Source organism: Copadichromis virginalis, linkage group LG7, assembly GCF_057382275.1.
Source record: "Copadichromis virginalis isolate Kocher_CV1m ecotype Utaka linkage group LG7, C_Virginalis_male_GT1.1, whole genome shotgun sequence".
Classification (NCBI taxonomy): Eukaryota; Metazoa; Chordata; class Actinopteri; order Cichliformes; family Cichlidae; genus Copadichromis; species Copadichromis virginalis.
This window is the reverse complement of record NC_140624.1, coordinates 35,581,493-35,599,737: the sequence shown is the minus strand read 5'-3', so window position 1 is coordinate 35,599,737 and position 18,245 is coordinate 35,581,493. Positions and strand designations below refer to the sequence as shown.

The window sequence follows — 18,245 nt, the reverse complement described above, 5'->3', positions numbered from 1 at the left end:
GAGGTTGTGAGTGAACTTCTGATCGCAGCAAGCTATTGGCACTAAACTCAAACCGCAACATCATGGGCAACTAAAAATCTGCTTGAATGAATGCAGTGACTGCTTGTTCCAACCGAGCAGAGCGCGATGAAGGAAAACAGGGATAAGGAAGATGTGAGGGAATCCCCACTGCTTTTGCACATGGTTAGAGGCATGCACAATAAAAAAATAAAAAATAAAAAAAAAACCTGTGGTGGAATTAGGGGAGGGGAAGCCACAGTTCCCAGATTCAGTGAAATAACCACAGCTGAGAGAACTTGTGAGGGGAAATATTCATTGTGGATTCTCTGAGGTTGGCTTGATTTACATTTATTGTGTCGATGCAGAGAGGAGACCCCGTCTGCATTAAAGTCAAAAAAAGCAGGGCACCTCAGTGTCACCGGAAGCATTACTTCATGTCTATTAGGACCAAAAGGCGAGGTGGTCTAGGACAAACAGCGATATAAATAAACAAGAGCAGGGGGAGGTTGATTCAGGGTGAACAGAACCTCTGTGGATGCTTTTGAACTGCGCGGCAGATGTGCAGGCTAGGGGGTAAATCAGTGATCTCTTTTTAATTTTAAACTACTTCCCGGCACATCTTCTTCCTCACCACATAATGGCTTCCAGAGGTCTCTTGTGTCTGCACTGAAAACGCAATTTTTATTGAACTTTAACAGCTGGGACTTGAATCACAGGTATTTCTGCCCTCATGAAAGCTAATGCGCTGATGTAGCACTCGTATAACAAGTTTTCATCACCTAGCATGTAACCATTTATCATCACAGCCTAGATGCCCTGTTCTAAATTACAGATGCGGAGTGGAAAATTATCAGTACGAGCATGTCGGGGCTTCTCGTGTGGAGAAAACGGTTCTGCGCTGCTTAGCGACACAGGGAAAGAAGTGGCTACGGAAACATTTCTTCAATCCTCTGTTTCCATCTCCTCCCTCACTTTCATCCAAGCATCTCTGCTTCCTTTTGTTCTTCACGGTTTGACTTGTCTGTAATTATTTTATATTGGAAACAGTTATAAACCACGCTACGCAGATGAAAAATTATTGCTGGATGTATGCTGACGTGCATAACAGAAAAGCTTGACAGCATGCAGGGCCATCGAGCTGACATAAAAACAAAGAAATATCAATCAGATACACAAAGCATGCTCCCTCATCCTCGCTCTCTAATTAGGCAATATTTGAAAATAGCAAATGTTGCATGCCCTTCACTGAGCCTTTGATGTATCAACAGAAAACAACAGAAAAGCATGCCTTTAGCGCCAAAATCGATCCCACCAGATGATTGTTTTAATATGAATCTAATATGAATATTATGTTGTCTTGAGGAAAATAACTTTTTATCTGTTCCAACATATTTGAACTGCAGTGTATCAACAGTTTGGTTGAAGAGACCTCAGTCTTGGAGAGCTTGGAAAGATCTCAAAGTGTTTTGTGAAACAGATTTTATTGACCTTTTGAAGATATGGCTCCAAGTAAATCCTAATGAAGCGATAACTTAACACAAGGGTGAAAAAAAGAGGGAAGCTACCATGTGAACAGTATTGGTTGAAACCTCCGAGGAGTTTCTCAGAGTGTCTCAGATGGCTGCTTGTAACTGGCCACACATTCACACACATTCACAGTGTGTGAATGTGTGTGAATGGGTGGATGACTGGATATGTAAAGCGCTTTGGGGTCCTTAGGGACTAGTAAGGTGCTATATAAATACAGGCCATTTAAATGTGAATTCCATAAACTCCTTGGTTAAAATGCCTACCTATCATTTCAAAAGAAGATTTAAATTAATGCATTATTAGGAGCTTGGCTACTTTACATGACACATACATGCCAAAAGCAACAGCAGACTAGCAGACTGCCAGTTTTGCATCTGCTATTTTTAATGAATAAACTGGAGCTCCTAACCATCCTCCTGCTCTAAGGGCCAATTATATCCTCATTAATGTAATTATCTGACAAACATCACAGCTAGTTTTGTGGTTAATTGTGCTAACAGCCTGTGAAAAAGAAGTTTTGCTGAGTAGATTTCTAGTATTTTTTTAACATGTTACTTAGCACTTATTAACAGGTATCTGCCTCATGCGGGATGCATCTGCTGGTTTGCATATTCAGTTTTCTATGCAACCTTGCTAATGCTAACTGGTAACTTAAAACATGTTTTATTTTTGCTGTTTTCATGATTGTGATTGGTGGCATATGCCAAAACTGATTCCACCCTTTGTAGCGCAGCTTACTTTGTCATGTTTCTCGGGATTTTTGCAACCTGATGCGCAGCCAGCGTGGGCAGGTTGAAGATACAAGCCTATGAGTGCAGGTATTACTGTAACATCTGTCAAGATTTCCTTTCTATTTCAGCTTGTTTTACTCCCAAGTGGCAACATGTATCACTCAGCAGGAGATTGCAATAGGTTGAGGGCACCCCAGCCACCAGTGCAAATGGTGACCGGCTGTGGCGAGGTCACAGTTGACATGTGACACAACTAATATCTAGAACCATTTTAAGTGCATCTATTAGGGTGAAGATGATAAAGGAACGTGAAGTATTCTGGCATGAGAAGATGTTGACTTTCACAATAATGCGATATGAGAGGAATGCTTTGCAAACAGGATTTTTTCTTTGTTTGTTAACCCACTAAGCCAGTAGCCTATTGAACACATGGTTAAACATACAGACTTTTTAATTATACACATTTCACATGTGAAACTGCACTCCCAATTTAGTCAGTCACTGCTCCAAACGTGATCAAATAATGTTGGACTATCTCTTACTCCTTATTAACATCCTTACCAATCAAGAAATTTAAAAAGGAAAAAAAAAACCTGTGAAAATTGAAATTTTACGCATTTTAAGCATGAGAACCAGTGGTTCTCAGGTGTTTTCTGCAAGGAAACACTTCCAGAGAGGTGAAAAAAGTTAATGCAACTGCATGACAGAATCAGCAACAGAATCGCTTTCAAATTCCAAAAATATAAATTCAGTTTAGTTATACTGTATTGTATTTTCCCTTCTGACTGAAGCCTGACTGGCAGCAGCTTTACACCCCACCAGCCGCTAAAGAGGCCTCTAGGATGGAAGAGATCAATGATAATTTCCAAACTTTCTGTCCATACAAGTGCACAAACACACACTACAATAGCAATAACCTCCTTAATCACTGAATAAGTATCTCATGTCCTTATAGGGTTGAATCCAGGCTAACCTGACCATCTTACAGTCTCTTCAGACCAGCTGGATGACCTGGTCTTAGCATTTGTCTTCAGCCAAAGGTCAGGTATTAAATGAGGGGAAAAGGGAGTTAAGTTGCTACATATGTAAATAAGACAGCAAATCCATGTTAACACATCTGTTCCATCAAAAATATATTTTCATTTATCAACCTAAAATGGGTAATTCATTAACAGGCACACTCCTCAATGCTAAGGCTACGTCATGACATCAAAAATGACACCTCACGTAAAGCAAGCCATTCTCGCCAGTTTAAGCAAGTCATGGAAAAGTGTCAGAATGATGGATCATTTTTCCCAAACCTCTTTGCTTTTGTCTCAGTGGGACAGTTAAAAGCCATTGTTTGACAAGATTTATGAAAGGGGACTTCTCTAGAGACCCTAACGGAAACACTTGGAAGGGACAAGACATGGAACAGGGAACATTAACTCCATAGGCGCGTGTGTGTTTCCCTGCCTGTCTCTGACACTGTTAGGAATCGTGTGTAAGCAGTGCTGTAACTACAAAACCCCTTCAACAAACTGGTTTCAGTTGCCTGGTAACCTTCAACATAGAGAAACAATCAAATGCAAGCTTCGTCATGCTCTCCAGCACTACCTCCTTCTTTCCCCCCTCTTTCTGAAAAATATGCATTTTGCACATGGAAAGAAATCTGAACACATGCCTTCTAGTAGACTATAACGTTGGGAAGCTAATATGTTGATTACTCCAACAATTGATCAGTTGTTTAACCGTGTGGTTCTCTAACTTTTTGCGGGCAGGGAACCCCCACATGCTGAAACATTTTCAGGGACTTCTGTGTAATCCTAACATCAATACAGCAACATTTGGGTTCTTCTGGACTGAAATATTTATCCATGTTCATGAGCTAGCTGACTCACGAGTCAGGTGACACAGCAGCAGGAACAGTTTGAGAAGTTAGTTACATATGCTGCAAGTTTCCATTGGCCCAAAGATGAAGTGGGAGAAAATAAAGAAAGGGAAAAAGATTCACAACTTTCTCATTTTATTATCTGTACATGCACTAATAGCACAGCTTGAACCCATTTTGATGACTACTTCTTTATCCCAATAAAAGTCTGCCCAACAATATAAAACAGCCCTTAAAAACGTGCCACAGTACATATCGATGACTTAACATTAAATGTCTTGTACAAGGAAAACTCTGACCTGAGTGATTATGTAAAATAGGTGAAAAACAACATGTGTTCACAATTTGAGAAGCTGTAAATGACAAAGAGAATTTGCAAAACAAAGTAACTCTGACTAATACGGGACAAGTTAATTATAAATTCAAAGCGGTCAGATTACGCTCAGGTTAGCGCTGACTTTGTGATTACATGTTTAGCTAAGGCCCATGACCTCCAGTGCCATTTAAAATCTTTGTGCACATTTGAGGTGCTGTACATTGACTGGTTGAAAGCCATGTCTCTAAAGAGAGTACCTGTCAAGGGGGGCCCAGAAGGGACATTCATCAAATCAGGAAACCCCAACAAAGAGGCCCAGCAGTCAGAAATGTTAGGTTTCAAAGACGACTGCAGCAGACCTCAACAAAAGAGAAATAGGTCTTGTTAATGTGTTGCTATATTTACTTTCTTTAGAAATGTATTTTTTTTAAAGAAGGGAAGAGGGACCAGAAGAGAGCCAGAGGCAGCTTTACCACCGCAAGCATGGTTTGCATGGCTATAATGAGAGACAGACAGCAGAAAAAACAATTATATCCTTTATTCTCTGATTTATTGTTACCTACATGATAAGCCGTGATCATCACTCACTTTCACTTGTAGCTAAGTACAGCTATTTAGTTGCACAACAATGCCATGCAAAAATTTCATCAGCAAAAACAAAACAAAAACAAAAAAACAAAAAACTCAAGGATGCAAAGACTTAAACAGATAGAAGAGGACAGAGACATGGAAAACGGAAAGATGGAATCAGACGCAGTAAAAGACAGAAAATAGAAACAGATGAACAGACAGAGAGATAATTACGTGAGAAAATGTGATGCAGCCATATGAAGAAGATTTCAGTGACTATTAAGACTGATCTGGGGCAGCTTGTTCCTGGAAAAAACCCAAAAAGTCCCGACAACACAAAACAGCAGGAGAGGTCTTGGTCATGTACATCATCAAAAAAGAATCCCAATGCCATCCTGATGTAGAAGCTTCTGCCTGGCGGGGCTAGCATGGCACGGCATGGCCCGTTTGTTTTTGTTTTTTCTTAAACATTCAAGGTTGCAGTAGCTTCTCTGGCTATAAACTGCTGCATTTTTTAAAGACAAACAGACCCTCACTGATTATTTAAGGTATGTTTTGTATACACAAAAATGTAAATTCAAACCAGCTTTGTTTTTCCTTTGTTTCGAAACATATGTAGCCCTCTTTGTTTTCCTCATATGGTGATTCCAGAAACACAAGCGCCAGTACAGCATTTCAAGAAGTGTTTGGTTCATGTGCGTGAACAATAGTATGTGTATGCACATTTTGGCATCCTAAGGCTGATGTGGGATGTGCTGATGAGATTAAACATTCATCATCACTGACATGATTTTAAACACTGAGCGATCTTAAGTAGAAACAAATGAATCGGCTGGTACAGAGAGTAAGGCGGTTTTATTTGATAAGCAATCAATATTGCAATTAATGTTAACAGTACATTTTCACGTCTAATTACCTTTTAATCACTGCATGGCCAAAAACATATGATGTCTGTGTCTGGCCGTGAACTGATCATTACATGTGTGCTCGCACTCATCACCAACAGTGATTCAACATTCAGTCTACCTGGCCTGTCCTCAAAATTGTCACCAAAGATGAGGAAAATGAAGTTCCTCAAATGGCCACTTGAGGCTGATTCTAAAAGTAAGTTTATCTCCAATATTTACATGTTGTAATGCCCAACTTTACAGCAGAAATAAACAACTCTACAGCCTGGTACTAGACCAGGCTAATTTTACACTTCCTAGGCTGATTTAAGTAATAGATGAGTGCTAACTAGCAAACTATCTGTGAGCTAGGCTTCGCCTTTTGGAGTATTTTTTAATGCAATGATTTGACAGAAAGGTTTGGACTGCTGTGCACTTAACACGTCTTAACTCTTTACTTAGCACGAATTAGCAGCTATCCATCTCTGTCCATACATTTTGTAAATGCAGGTTACTAAACAAGTGGTACAATGTTCACTGCTACATGATTTCTCATTATTTCATCCAAATATGGTCACTTCTGGCTCAGAAAACTAAGGCAACAGCATACAGAGAGTATGAAATATAGACCTAGCTTCCAAGTTGGAAAAGTGAAGCAAACATGAGTAAAAAAAAAAAAGAAAAAAAAAAAAAAGGTCTTAAATCTGTATTTTCGTGCTGCTGCCAGCAGGAGGCGACTCCTCTAGTTATGAGAAAGCCAGCCTTTGGCTACCTTGATCCATGACATCATTAAGCATTTTCCTGGTGACTCTTCCCAGTTTCTGGAATACGTTGAATAAAACATTATGGCTATGTTCATTGGCTAACTTGTCAGTCACAAGTAGTTAGCTGGGGAAAGTCTGGTTTTCTCAGTTATTTCATTAGATCCAAACTTTGCTTGTCAGATGTGGTTTAAAAACACCAGGACTGCCTCAGTGAAAACCCCTCAAAGCTTCAAAACTCAAAGCTTCATAAAATGCGAATCCACAAACTGGTGAGGGATTTCTTGGTGCCCATATCAATATTTCACATACAACCTATAGTTTGAGCAGTAAGCAGTAAGGAAACAGAACAATATGAGAGATAGTGTTTAGATATTATTTATATAAACAGCAGAGAAAGTTTACAGAATACCAAAAATCCATCAGATCATCCAAAAGCTAATTTACTGGAAATAATCAGGTGACTACTTTAACAACAGGGGGAAATCACTTTTCACACTTCAAATTACTAGTCTGCCTCTTATCAGTGACCCCTAACCCCCTCACTATTCTGTCAAGCTTCTTCACCTCTGCACATAGAAGATGGATGGGGCTCCCTGGCTCCACCCACCTCGGCACGTGTAATGTTGTTCTGCACAAAAGTTGACAGTTTCAGTCCGGTCCTGATGCTCAGAAAACAATACTCTCATTTGAATCCAGATGAGCTGCTGATTACACATAGTATGGGAATCAGCTGTGCTGATTATTACTTCATTTGAAATATTCAAAATAAAACCACTAATCCAATCCCAAACTGCATTTGGTAAAGATCAAAAGAAATGAGCCATTGCTACAATTTATCAAAGCAGACTTTTAGCCTCAGTGAAGGAATGTGGCCTCTTGCAGGCCACAACAAAGGCCAGTGAGCAGACACACACAGTGTCTCACAGATCAAGCACTTAAACACACATATGCAGCGCACACAACCATGTGAAGTGGACCAGTCAGCCAAAGACAGAGGTGGGACTGCTGGATGAGGCTTCTGACGCCTGAGGCTCAGCACAGCATGGCTAATTAATGACAGACTGTTGCAGACTGACGGACTGTTGGTTTCACAGACACAGACACTAATGGCAAAAAAAGAACCTACGTAAACCAGACCAGTGGTCGGTGTATATATACACTGGTTATAAGCTGCCCATAGTCTGTCACTACAGCACTGGGCGACAGCTGTGAAACCAGGTAACTGCACTTTTTCACTGTTTCTAACATGCGAATTAAAAGTGAATTTCTGGTTAACAATTAACACTTAAGACACCCAATATCCTACTTACAGTTCGGTCAAAGCTCAAAAAAGACTTGTCCTTTGCATCCCCCAGCAGGTTCTCCAGGTCATTGGAGGACAACAGTATATTCTGTGTGGAAACAGAGGCAACAATTTCTAAATAAAAAACCCACAATCAAAGACTGTTCAAGCCTGCACTGATGAACAACCAAACACTCACGAGTTGTTAAATTCACCAGACTGGATCAAAACCACAGGAGTCAGTGCAGTTTTTATTTTAAATCCTCTGGTGATCTTTCATATTGCTTATATTAAATTATATAGCAGTGCGTGCTGTCAGTGAATTAACTGCAGGAGCCTGAGCGTTTGTGTTGTGGGCTTCAAAAGACATGGATGGCTTCACCTTAAATACCTCAGTGACATGTTTGAGGGCTGCTGTTTATACAAGTCAAAAGAAAATGTTCCTGATTTAATTTCTTTTGCCGTTTCTTTAAATCAGCGTTCCTCACCTGCAGCGGGTTGTTGGTGCGTGGTAAGCGGGGAGGCTTAGGAGCAGTGACACTGCAGAGGGGTGGGTGGTGGCTACAGTGCTGCTGGGCAGCATCTGGATCTCCCATCAGGAAGGCCAGCTGTCGAAGATGACCCTGCACAGAGAAATTAAAGAGCAACCAAACATGCAGTCTGAAAACACAACGTCAAAAAAGTAAATGTCTCTTCATGTCCTGCTTGTTATCCCTGTGAAATATCAGTTTGGATAGCCTGACATACTAGAAGTTTAACTTAATTTACCTATAACCGAAATGTGGTGATATTAAGTTGCAATATTTGAAACAACAAAATCAAAATATTTTAATATTCATTTTCAAAAAACTTTTCCTCATCTATGTTACATGTGATGAAGAAAGCTTTTAAGGAAATCTGAGAAGCCTAAAATTACCATGCCAAGTTCTAGCTCACTTCTACAGAGGAACATTATTAAGGATCCTAACTGGAAGCATTACAAACTGGAATGGGATGTCCATGACTAAATACCAGAAGGCACTGAAACTGCCCAGAAGATCACCAACACCCATCTACTGAGCATTAGTGATACTGGTGAGGTAAGACATCTGCAGAGAGCCTGAGGCACACTAACAATCAACAGTCACCCCTGATGCTATCCAGCAAAGCATACAGAAGCTTCTACTGCCAAACGGCCAGACATTAGAACATACTCCACCATATTTATGTATTCCTTTAAAATGTTGTCAAAAGAAACTTTACATCTGCAGTTTTAATTATACAATCTTGTATTGCAGAAATATTCAGCAGCACTTCAATAACTACACCTGAACATGTAGCAACAACCTGCTTTGTGATAAATTTTAGTCCGATGAAAGTGAGAAGTTCTACATCTCTGCTGCATTTTATAGTCTCAGAAGTGGAAGTATCACAGCATTTTAACAAGAGTTAGAGTTTTTTTTTAACAAAAAGTAACAAGTAATGTTAAGGACCCCAATACAGAATGTGAAGATAATGAAACCCAAATGAACAGACAAAAGCCGTCAGGTGAACACACACACACACACACACACACACACACACACACACACACACACACACACACACACACACACACACACTTTACTGCAGGTCATGCATTTCACTGCAGTTCCCAGGGTCCTTTTCCAGTGAATCTCCGTCAGGCCAAGCAAGAAAAACAAATCATGAGCAAACCTCTGTCCTCAGGCTATGTTAATAAGAGTGTGATGGTAGGTGAGAGCATGCCTCTGTGTTTGTGTGAGTGCAGCATGGCATAAGTTCCGTTGTTTAGGAGATAGATGCCCATGACTTTGAGACTTACTGAACCTAAAGTAAGTGAAACCATACATGAATGTTTACAATACATGTAGAAATTACATTGCTTATGCAAATTTCTCGTTGTTTATCCAAATGAAAGCAATGAAGTCCAGGTCCATTTTGGAAAAAGTAAAATGCATTTTAACAAGCTATTTGATCTCAGCTGCTTACAGAAGAAAAGTAAGAGACACACAGTCTGTAAGGACTTTAAGGAAAATCCATCTGAGAAATGTTATGTTTTATTTAACACAGACCTGTGTTACTGTATATAAAGAGATAGTTTTAGAGATGTTTCATGTCCTCTGAAGAAGAACCAAATCTCAAGTACCTCCGTTAGAAAAATCCCATGATGACCTTGAAATAGACAGGGGATCAAACAACATATGTCTGTTAAACAGATGCATCTGCAGTACATTTTCATGAAGGACAAATATTTCTATTAATGTAATTGGTGATTGAAATATACAACAGACTTTTCTTCAAAAACCAAATGCAGCTGTCACTCCTGGATCTTTACAATGTAGCCTAAAGTATGCAGCGTGTGCATAACTAAAGCAATCATGTACAAGTAATCAAATCCATTTTAAGAGCACACACTTTTGCACTTAGCAAATAACAGATCATTTTGTTTATTTACAGCACAAAGCAAAGCAAAGCACCCAGAAATTCCTGTTTCAACATGCCACACATTTTGCCTCCCTTTAAAATCTTTTTTTTATGAGAACCTAATCCAGAACAAACAAAATTATTCTGAGAAGCTCTACTCATGCTGCACTGGATGGCAGTAATAGTTGCATATAAGTGCAGAGTTCATTAATATATGGTTTCACTGTGTCGAACACAAAAGATTGTCCAGAGATAAGACTGTCAGCACCTCAGGGATCTGTCGTCGTGGGATAGATGGATGGAAAATCCATTTTAATTGTTGCTAAAAACAAATCCAGATGCTACCTCTATAACGCTCGTCCTCACCCCCACTGTGATGCAGTCCACTGCCTGCTCTAATCCTCAAGCTATATCCACAAAGCTTGTTATAGCAACTAATATCCACAATGCATTACGGGCCATCAAAATGCTCTTGAGATGCTCACATAAAAGTTTAAAGAACCATCAATGTCACATTTGATAACACAATTCTTAGGAGAAGCCCAGCAGGTGAATGAAAATAAGGAAGCACAGATTAGTGGGGAAAAGAAACAAAACGCAAAAAAGGTATCAAGAAAACAATTTTAAAAAAAAAGAGACATCAGCAAACCAAAGATCAAAGACTGAACAGAGGCACACATCCTAAATGAACACCAGGCAGAAGGATAATAAGACACAGGTTAACTAAATCAAGACAATTAAAAAAACAACAAAAAAAACCCCACGAAAAACATTAAAAACACAGAAGCCCACTTGAAAAAAATAACCTTCGAAATGGTTAACTGGTTGAAAGAGGTCAAAATCAGAGAGCACAGAGGAAGATGCAGAAAACAAAGAAAGCAGAAAAGGCTGAAGAACGTTTTAGCAAAACAAAAGCTAAAGTGAAAACAATCATAGAAGCTAACACCATAAAAACAACAGTGTGACGATGAACAGATCTCCTGAAGATTTGGTTTGGATATCTATCAAGCGAGCTTCCCGTCAATGACTAATACCACTGATTAATCACCAGAACAAGTCCACATGTTTCTGGATCAATTGCATACATCCACATGCTGAATCCATCCATTTTAGTCTGTTTTGGATGCATGAAACACAATAAAATAAATGCAAAAACAAAACATGAACAGTACATGCTTTAGTCAATATACAAGCATGTCTATAGAAAGTTTCTCTGTTTCCAAGCATCTTTGGGTCTGTGATGAAAAGATACATGGGTGGAATGTGTGCTCCTTTCTTTGCTGTTTACTTGTAGAAGGATGAACAGGAATGCATGACTTTTCAAAGTAAAAGAAAATCAACCTACATCACACATGGCCATCTATTTGGAAATAGCTGCTTTAATCTGTTCGTTGCATAGCAAAGTTGTTATTCATATGAAGTGCAACAAGAAACAAATAATAAAACAAATAAATAAAATGCTTTAAATCTAAACAGGACCAATCATACCGGATATTGTCAGGGTCTATGTACAATAAACAGAGGTGTCAGGGCTGGAGCCCCTTCTTTTTTTCATCAGTCAAAAGGTTGCAGAGCCACTTACTTCAAACGGAGTTTCAAAGCTCTCAATAATTCCTCCAACCATGAGCAGACCGTCGGTGCTGATCCCCATGCCGTAGTAAACCCAGTCCACACTCTCCAGCAGAGAGCAGTCCACATAGAGTGCGAGCCGCTTGGCAGCCACACTGATGGCCACATGGTGCCACTTTCCATCAGACAAACCACTAACCGGGAACCTGACAGACAGAGACATGCAGATCATTGGCTTTGTGTCTTAAAGTTCTTGTACGAATGTGACAAAGCAGTTGAGTTCAAAAAATGCTTTGGGCACTGTAATCATAGTAAGATAACTTTGTGTTGACATCTGGGTGCCGTCTAAATCTCAAGGACTCAAAATAAATAAATAAATAAATCTCAAGGACTCCACACATTCTGCATTCTTTCATCAGGCTCAGCCAAACAAACAAACAAACAAACAGAATGAGCTCTTGTTCTCTGAGAAGGTTTAATCATGTCTTTCAGTGTGGGCATGTGTGTAAGTCCTGTGACAGCACATAAAAAATCAATTACAATACCCAAATTAAATTTGGCTGATCTCCTCTTTAAGGTCAGCTCCTTGTATACTTAGTCTAGTTCCAGCTAGTACTTCATGAAAGTCAGATCCAACCACTTGTATGTCCACTCTGTGATTTAACCAAAGACCTCAAACATTCACAGAATCAAACAGGTCAATTTGATCTCTGGATCTAGCCAAACTCTAATAGTAGAAACCTGATAGACATGCAGCTTTCTGTTAAAAAAGCTGAAATAAAATCATTCATGTGCAAACAGTACAAGATAACTACAGTATCTGTGTATGTCTATCTTTTGGCCCATTTCTGTATGCTGTCTTACACTGATGTATTGCTTCAAGCTTTGTGGTTCTTTTAGAGGAGAAACCTGCCAAGAGTTACCTAATAAATCATTTCTCCAAAGAGACAGCCAAAAGCAGTTATCTTCAAATAGAAACACAGGCTGCAAACAAATATACCTCCACAGAGTTCTCCTTTGTCTAACCAACAAATTTGCATACAATTCTGCTACGAAGCAGGAACGGGCATGAGCTGTTCTCTAATACCTCAACATCTGGAGTTTGTCAGTGATGGGTACAGAAACCATGCACTCACTTGACGGTATCTTGCTGGCGGACTTTTAGCAATTTTACTTAATCACTTCTGAATAATTCCTTTTATCTGCCAAAGAGGTTTCACAGGACTTGACACAAAAATAATTTATACTCAGTTTTAGGGCTGCACAATAAATCATTGCACCATCGAAGATGCGATGTGCAAAACAGTCACGTCACAGGACGTGCAATGTCAAGTACAGCAAATTAGCTTGAACATATCAGACTACAGTTTGATTTTTTTCTCTTGGTGTGTGATACTAAAGGAAAACCTGCATGGTTCTTTCGCCATGACTCATCCAAAACAGGAGACTGTATGACTGTATCACGCCAACTACAGAGTTTTTGGATTGACATGAACTTTACTTATATAACAGTTTATTTAGTGAGTGAAACGCATGGCATGTGTGCACCTTTCAGTAGTGGTCTGTGCACTATTCTCCTCGCAGTGCCAAAGCACCTCAGATGTAATTCTGAGGACGTGAGCCATAATGGCAGACCCTCCGCTGCAAGCACAGAAAGGCTTCTTCTTCAGTGATTGCACTGCAGAAACCAATTTTGTAGTAATAAAATTCAACAAATGATTGTTGACACTCATTCCATAAGAATTAAAAGACACTTTTGGGTTGTTTTTTTTCTTCTTTTATTTTGAATTTCTATGCCCATTATGAATGGGTGCATTTATTCCAGATGGTGCCATTTAGAAACCACTAATGAAAATTATTTGATTTTATATTGCCGATATTGTACAGCCCTACTCACTTTCCAAATAATCTGGGTGGAGAAAAAAAAAAATCAAGAAGTGGACTCACTCATAGTGTCTCTGCTGCGTTCCTATGAAGATGATGGCATGAGCACTGATCCGCAGCTGCAGCATGACATGATTGTCGGCGCTGAGCATAGTGAAGACACTTCGTTCTTCCCTCTGAGGACTTCGCAACTGTACCAGCAAACTGAACTTATCTTCAAACCTAAACACAAACACATCACTTAGCCATATAATTGGTACTCAAAGGATAAATAATACAGCTAAGTCCTCTTTAATAAGTTGCATGTGTGGGCACAAACTGTACTATAAACACCAGTGGATAGAAACATGTTGCTAATTATAATGTCACACAATAAAAATAAACAGAAAACTCACAGGAGGACTGGAAAAAAAGACCATTATGAATTTTTTTCCCTAACTTTACCTTCAACAAGAGCAAGACAGAGCAGGAAAAAGTGAGAGACGAAGAAGACATTTTACCCATCGATGAAGATCTGTCTCAGAGGGAGGGCCAAGGTGGAGTACTGTCCCACCTGCAGGACCAGACACTTGCTCTCACCCACAGTCATGGAGGCATTACTGCTGTTTGTGATATGAAAAGAAAGCTCCTGCAGGATGTTCACTTCATCTGTTGGGAGAAAATAAAGAAAACGATCATAACCTAAAGTAATGATTCTCTAGGTGTTTTAATAATGCACCTCATTGGCAGGGAGGCAACTGTTTCATACCCGCTTCATTTTGATTTCTGTTGTTACTGATAAGAAGTAGGGCTGAACGATTATGGAAAATAATCTAATTGCGATTTTTTGCCCCAATATTGCGATTGCGATGCGATATGCGATTATTTTTTAAGGTCTTTGTCTTCTGTATTATTAAACAAAGACAAGCAATACATCATATAGTATGGCCAATACTATATTACATTAATTTTAAACTGTTCTTTCCTGGAAGACAGACCTCTGTTATGATGACATGAGGTGATGCATGAATTGATGACTGACATTTTTATTTAACTTCTTCAATCACAACAGTATATTTGAACATACACAATAGTTTATTTTTAGCTTACAAACATCTGAGCATAAAGTGCTGACAAGGAACCCTGGTGTAAACATTAAAATGAAAGTCAGTACAATGTGCAGATTGCAGAAATATACATAAACAAAATCAGTGGCTTTACCACACTCAGTTTTTCGACATCTGTGAACTACTAGACAGTCATTCAATTAAAAAATAATATTAAATAAATAAAACTAATAAATAAAAAATACACACATCTTACTGATCTCTGCAGTCAGTAACATTACACATAAAGTGCAAACATAATAGCAATTGTATAAACACACACACAAACACGCCTTTAAAATTTAAAGGCGTGAAATTGGACGGTCTAGTTCTGATTAGCGTCACCGCTGTCTCGGTGGAGTTTAATAAACTCGGCCGTCTGCTTCTTGCTATCTAAAATATAACCAGACACTGGTGTAAATTCTCGACTGTCTCATACTTCTGTTTAATAAGTTTTCTGTTTGACGTTTAGTCAGCTGTGTGAAAACCAAGGAGGAACCCACCCGGGGGATTAATAAAGTTTTATTTTATCTAATCTAATAACTTTAATCTCAGCCAAACCGATTTACTCACGAACAAACAAAACACTGAAAAAAGCCCAACAATAACATTTTTAGGTTGTCTAAGTGACTTATATATTACGTTTAACCCGAGCAGCGAAACTCCGCGGTGATCTGAAAATGATGTGCCGGGAGTTGTGCCGTTCTCGGCCGCATCAGTAATCCTCGAGCTCCCGGCTAGCTGTCGAGCTGGTGGGTAGCAGACGCCTCTGAAAACGTCGAAGCACTTTTGCAAATATGGGATATCTTGATAAACCGAGCAGATATTTGATGTTTACACAACTACTTTCTCGCCTGAAAATATGTTAAAAGTTTATTTTGTGACCCAGAAAGATTAGTATGAGTAATTTTAAAACTTAGTAGCGGCCGCCATTGCTGGAAACTGGAGTTTGGCTGGGCCGCGCTATGAATTCTGGGATATGGTAGTAATTTGGACAGCCTTCGGCGCGTCGCTGTGACGTAATCGGTCTACAAATGCGGCCTCAGGAGGATGCAGCCCATGAATTTGGACATGTCCAGAGTATAATCGCAGCCTTTGCGTTTAGAAAATTGCACTTGATCATGTCGCGATATTATCGCAAATGCGATATATCGTTCAGCCCTAATAAGAAGGCCCAAGTTTCAAGGTGTACTGCTGTATTTAACCAGAAATTCTGCCTGTACCACATCAGTCAAAACAAAACTGCAGTAATTTAGTTTTGTTGATGTGGCTCTGTTCTCACACCTCCCCAAAAGCAGCAAAAGAATCGCCTCACAACAGAGCAGGCATCAGTGAGAACAGCGATGGCACTGAATAAGTCAGAAATAGCTTGAATAACATGAAATGTTGGAACTAGAGCACTTGAGGGGAGGTGGGTTGTAAAACAGCTTGCAGAGGCAGCCGTAACTGTTGGAAGCTAACACATGTTATAGCCCACCCTAAAGGAAACTCGGCTGTGCATTCCTGCAGAATATAACACGTGACTTACTGAATTTACTTTTTAAAGCCAATCAACTATATTTCAAGTATTTTAACAATTACAAGTCTTGAATTGATTCCTTATATTTTGCTACTGAAATGGGAAAAAGGTGTAACAATTTCTTCAAACCTCTGCAACTGTATATGGAAGTTTGGTATATTAGGCAAAAACAGAGTCTTTATAATTCTAAAGAGTCAATATTTAGTATGACCACTTTAACACAGCCTATTCTCTTAGTACCGAGTAGTAGTCTTCACAAATAGTTCTCCAGGCTTCTTAAAGGTCATTCAAAGCTCTTCTTTGGACGTTGGCTGCCTTGTGTTCTGTTCTCTGTCAATATAATCCTACACTGCTACAGTAATGTTGATGTCCGTGCTCTAGGGAGACCAATCAATGACTGACAGTCTCACGTGGTGAGATAGATGCTGAAAACTGAAGTTGTTGACAATCAGACACTTTCCAGATAGATTTTGATCCAACATGGAATACTGGGTGCATTTCTTTGAATTCATAATTTCATACATTTTGATTTGGATCTCCAAAACTACTGGTGGAAATGCAGCCCCAAACCACAACTCATCACTCTATCAAACCTTTTGCCACATGATTTTCAGTCCAGATCTTGCATAATTTGGCATACCGCAGCCTCTTCTCCCTTTTCTTGAGTAGATGGATGGCTGTCAAGAAGCCATCCATCCACAGTGACCATTTCTGATGAAGCTACAGATCTTTGGGAATCACCTTGTTGGTGCAAAAAAAAACAAAAAAAAAAAACCCCAACATTTTTTGCCTGTTAAATTATATTGTCTTTGACATTTTTCAACTAATTACTACTGCTCAGTTCAACTTTAAAAAATATACAAGAAAGTCTGGCTACGTGGAAGCAAAACATTAAGAAATGAGGGTTTTTGCACAGTACTGTACTTTATCTATCTATGCCTAATCAACAAGGTGTGCTGCAGTAACTTCCTATTGTTTTCATCACACTAACGTGCACCTGTACCTGTAAACAAAAACATTTTTTACCTTCCTTAATAAGCCCATCTATACAAAACCAGGCCCATAACAAAATCCTCTTTTCAGCGTAATGTGGAAGAATTTGGCCTGCACAGGGCATTGAGCTCAACCCCATCCAACATCCGTGAGATGAAGGCTCAAGTGTCCACATACTTTTGGTCATGTAATATAAGCGTTTCAAGATTAATGCATCCAGGCGGCGACCATGTGTGTTGTAGGCGCACCAAATCATTCAGTCTGCTAGAACTTAAGAGAAACCTTAGCATGCTGTGAACACAGCACTCACTGTTGGCATTACTAAAAAGCGGAAACCACTTGCGGTGCTGTTGCCTTTTAACGCTGCAGAGGGCTGTTACATATTTTAACCTGTTTTTTTTTTTTTTCCTCTCTTTCTCTTTCTGCTGCCTTACAGTACTAAACAGTGTTTTACCCCTCCCCATTGGCTTATTTTCTGTCATTAGATAGACATTACCACATGTGAGCAGGTAAAGTGCCATTCGTCACGACTTGCCCACAGGTGGGCTCGTTCATTACTCTGTACTTGAAGAACTCCTTTCAGAGGATTATGAACGCAGCTTTTCATCACATTTGGAGAAACTGAGTCACCGTTCTTAAGAAGACTGGCATTGTTGTATGGTGGTCACACACTCACCTGGGAGCTCACTGAGATCCCTCTAAACCAAAATGCCAATGTCATTACATAAGGTGCAGGCCTAAGATTAATTATGCTAACAGAGTAGGAGTATTTGAGCATGATGTGAGAGATAAAAACCTAACTAAAGATCACTGTCTGAATG

The 18,245-nt window shown here is 39.4% G+C and overlaps 1 protein-coding gene across 1 annotated transcript in view; it reads right to left on the bottom strand.

Annotated features, from left to right (window-relative positions):
- Positions 1–17,127, bottom strand: part of LOC146705518 (uncharacterized) — an 82,030-nt gene extending 64,903 nt beyond the window's left edge. The window contains exons 1-6 of the mRNA XM_085461008.1: positions 17,025–17,127; positions 14,328–14,475; positions 13,891–14,049; positions 11,957–12,149; positions 8,439–8,573; positions 7,979–8,059 (exon numbers count right to left, since the gene is read on the bottom strand). Coding sequence (XP_085317134.1) covers positions 7,979–8,059; positions 8,439–8,573; positions 11,957–12,149; positions 13,891–14,049; positions 14,328–14,475; positions 17,025–17,127 — 819 coding nt within the window. The remainder of the gene's footprint in view (positions 1–7,978; positions 8,060–8,438; positions 8,574–11,956; positions 12,150–13,890; positions 14,050–14,327; positions 14,476–17,024) is intronic.
- Between the last annotated feature and the right edge of the window lie 1,118 nt (positions 17,128–18,245).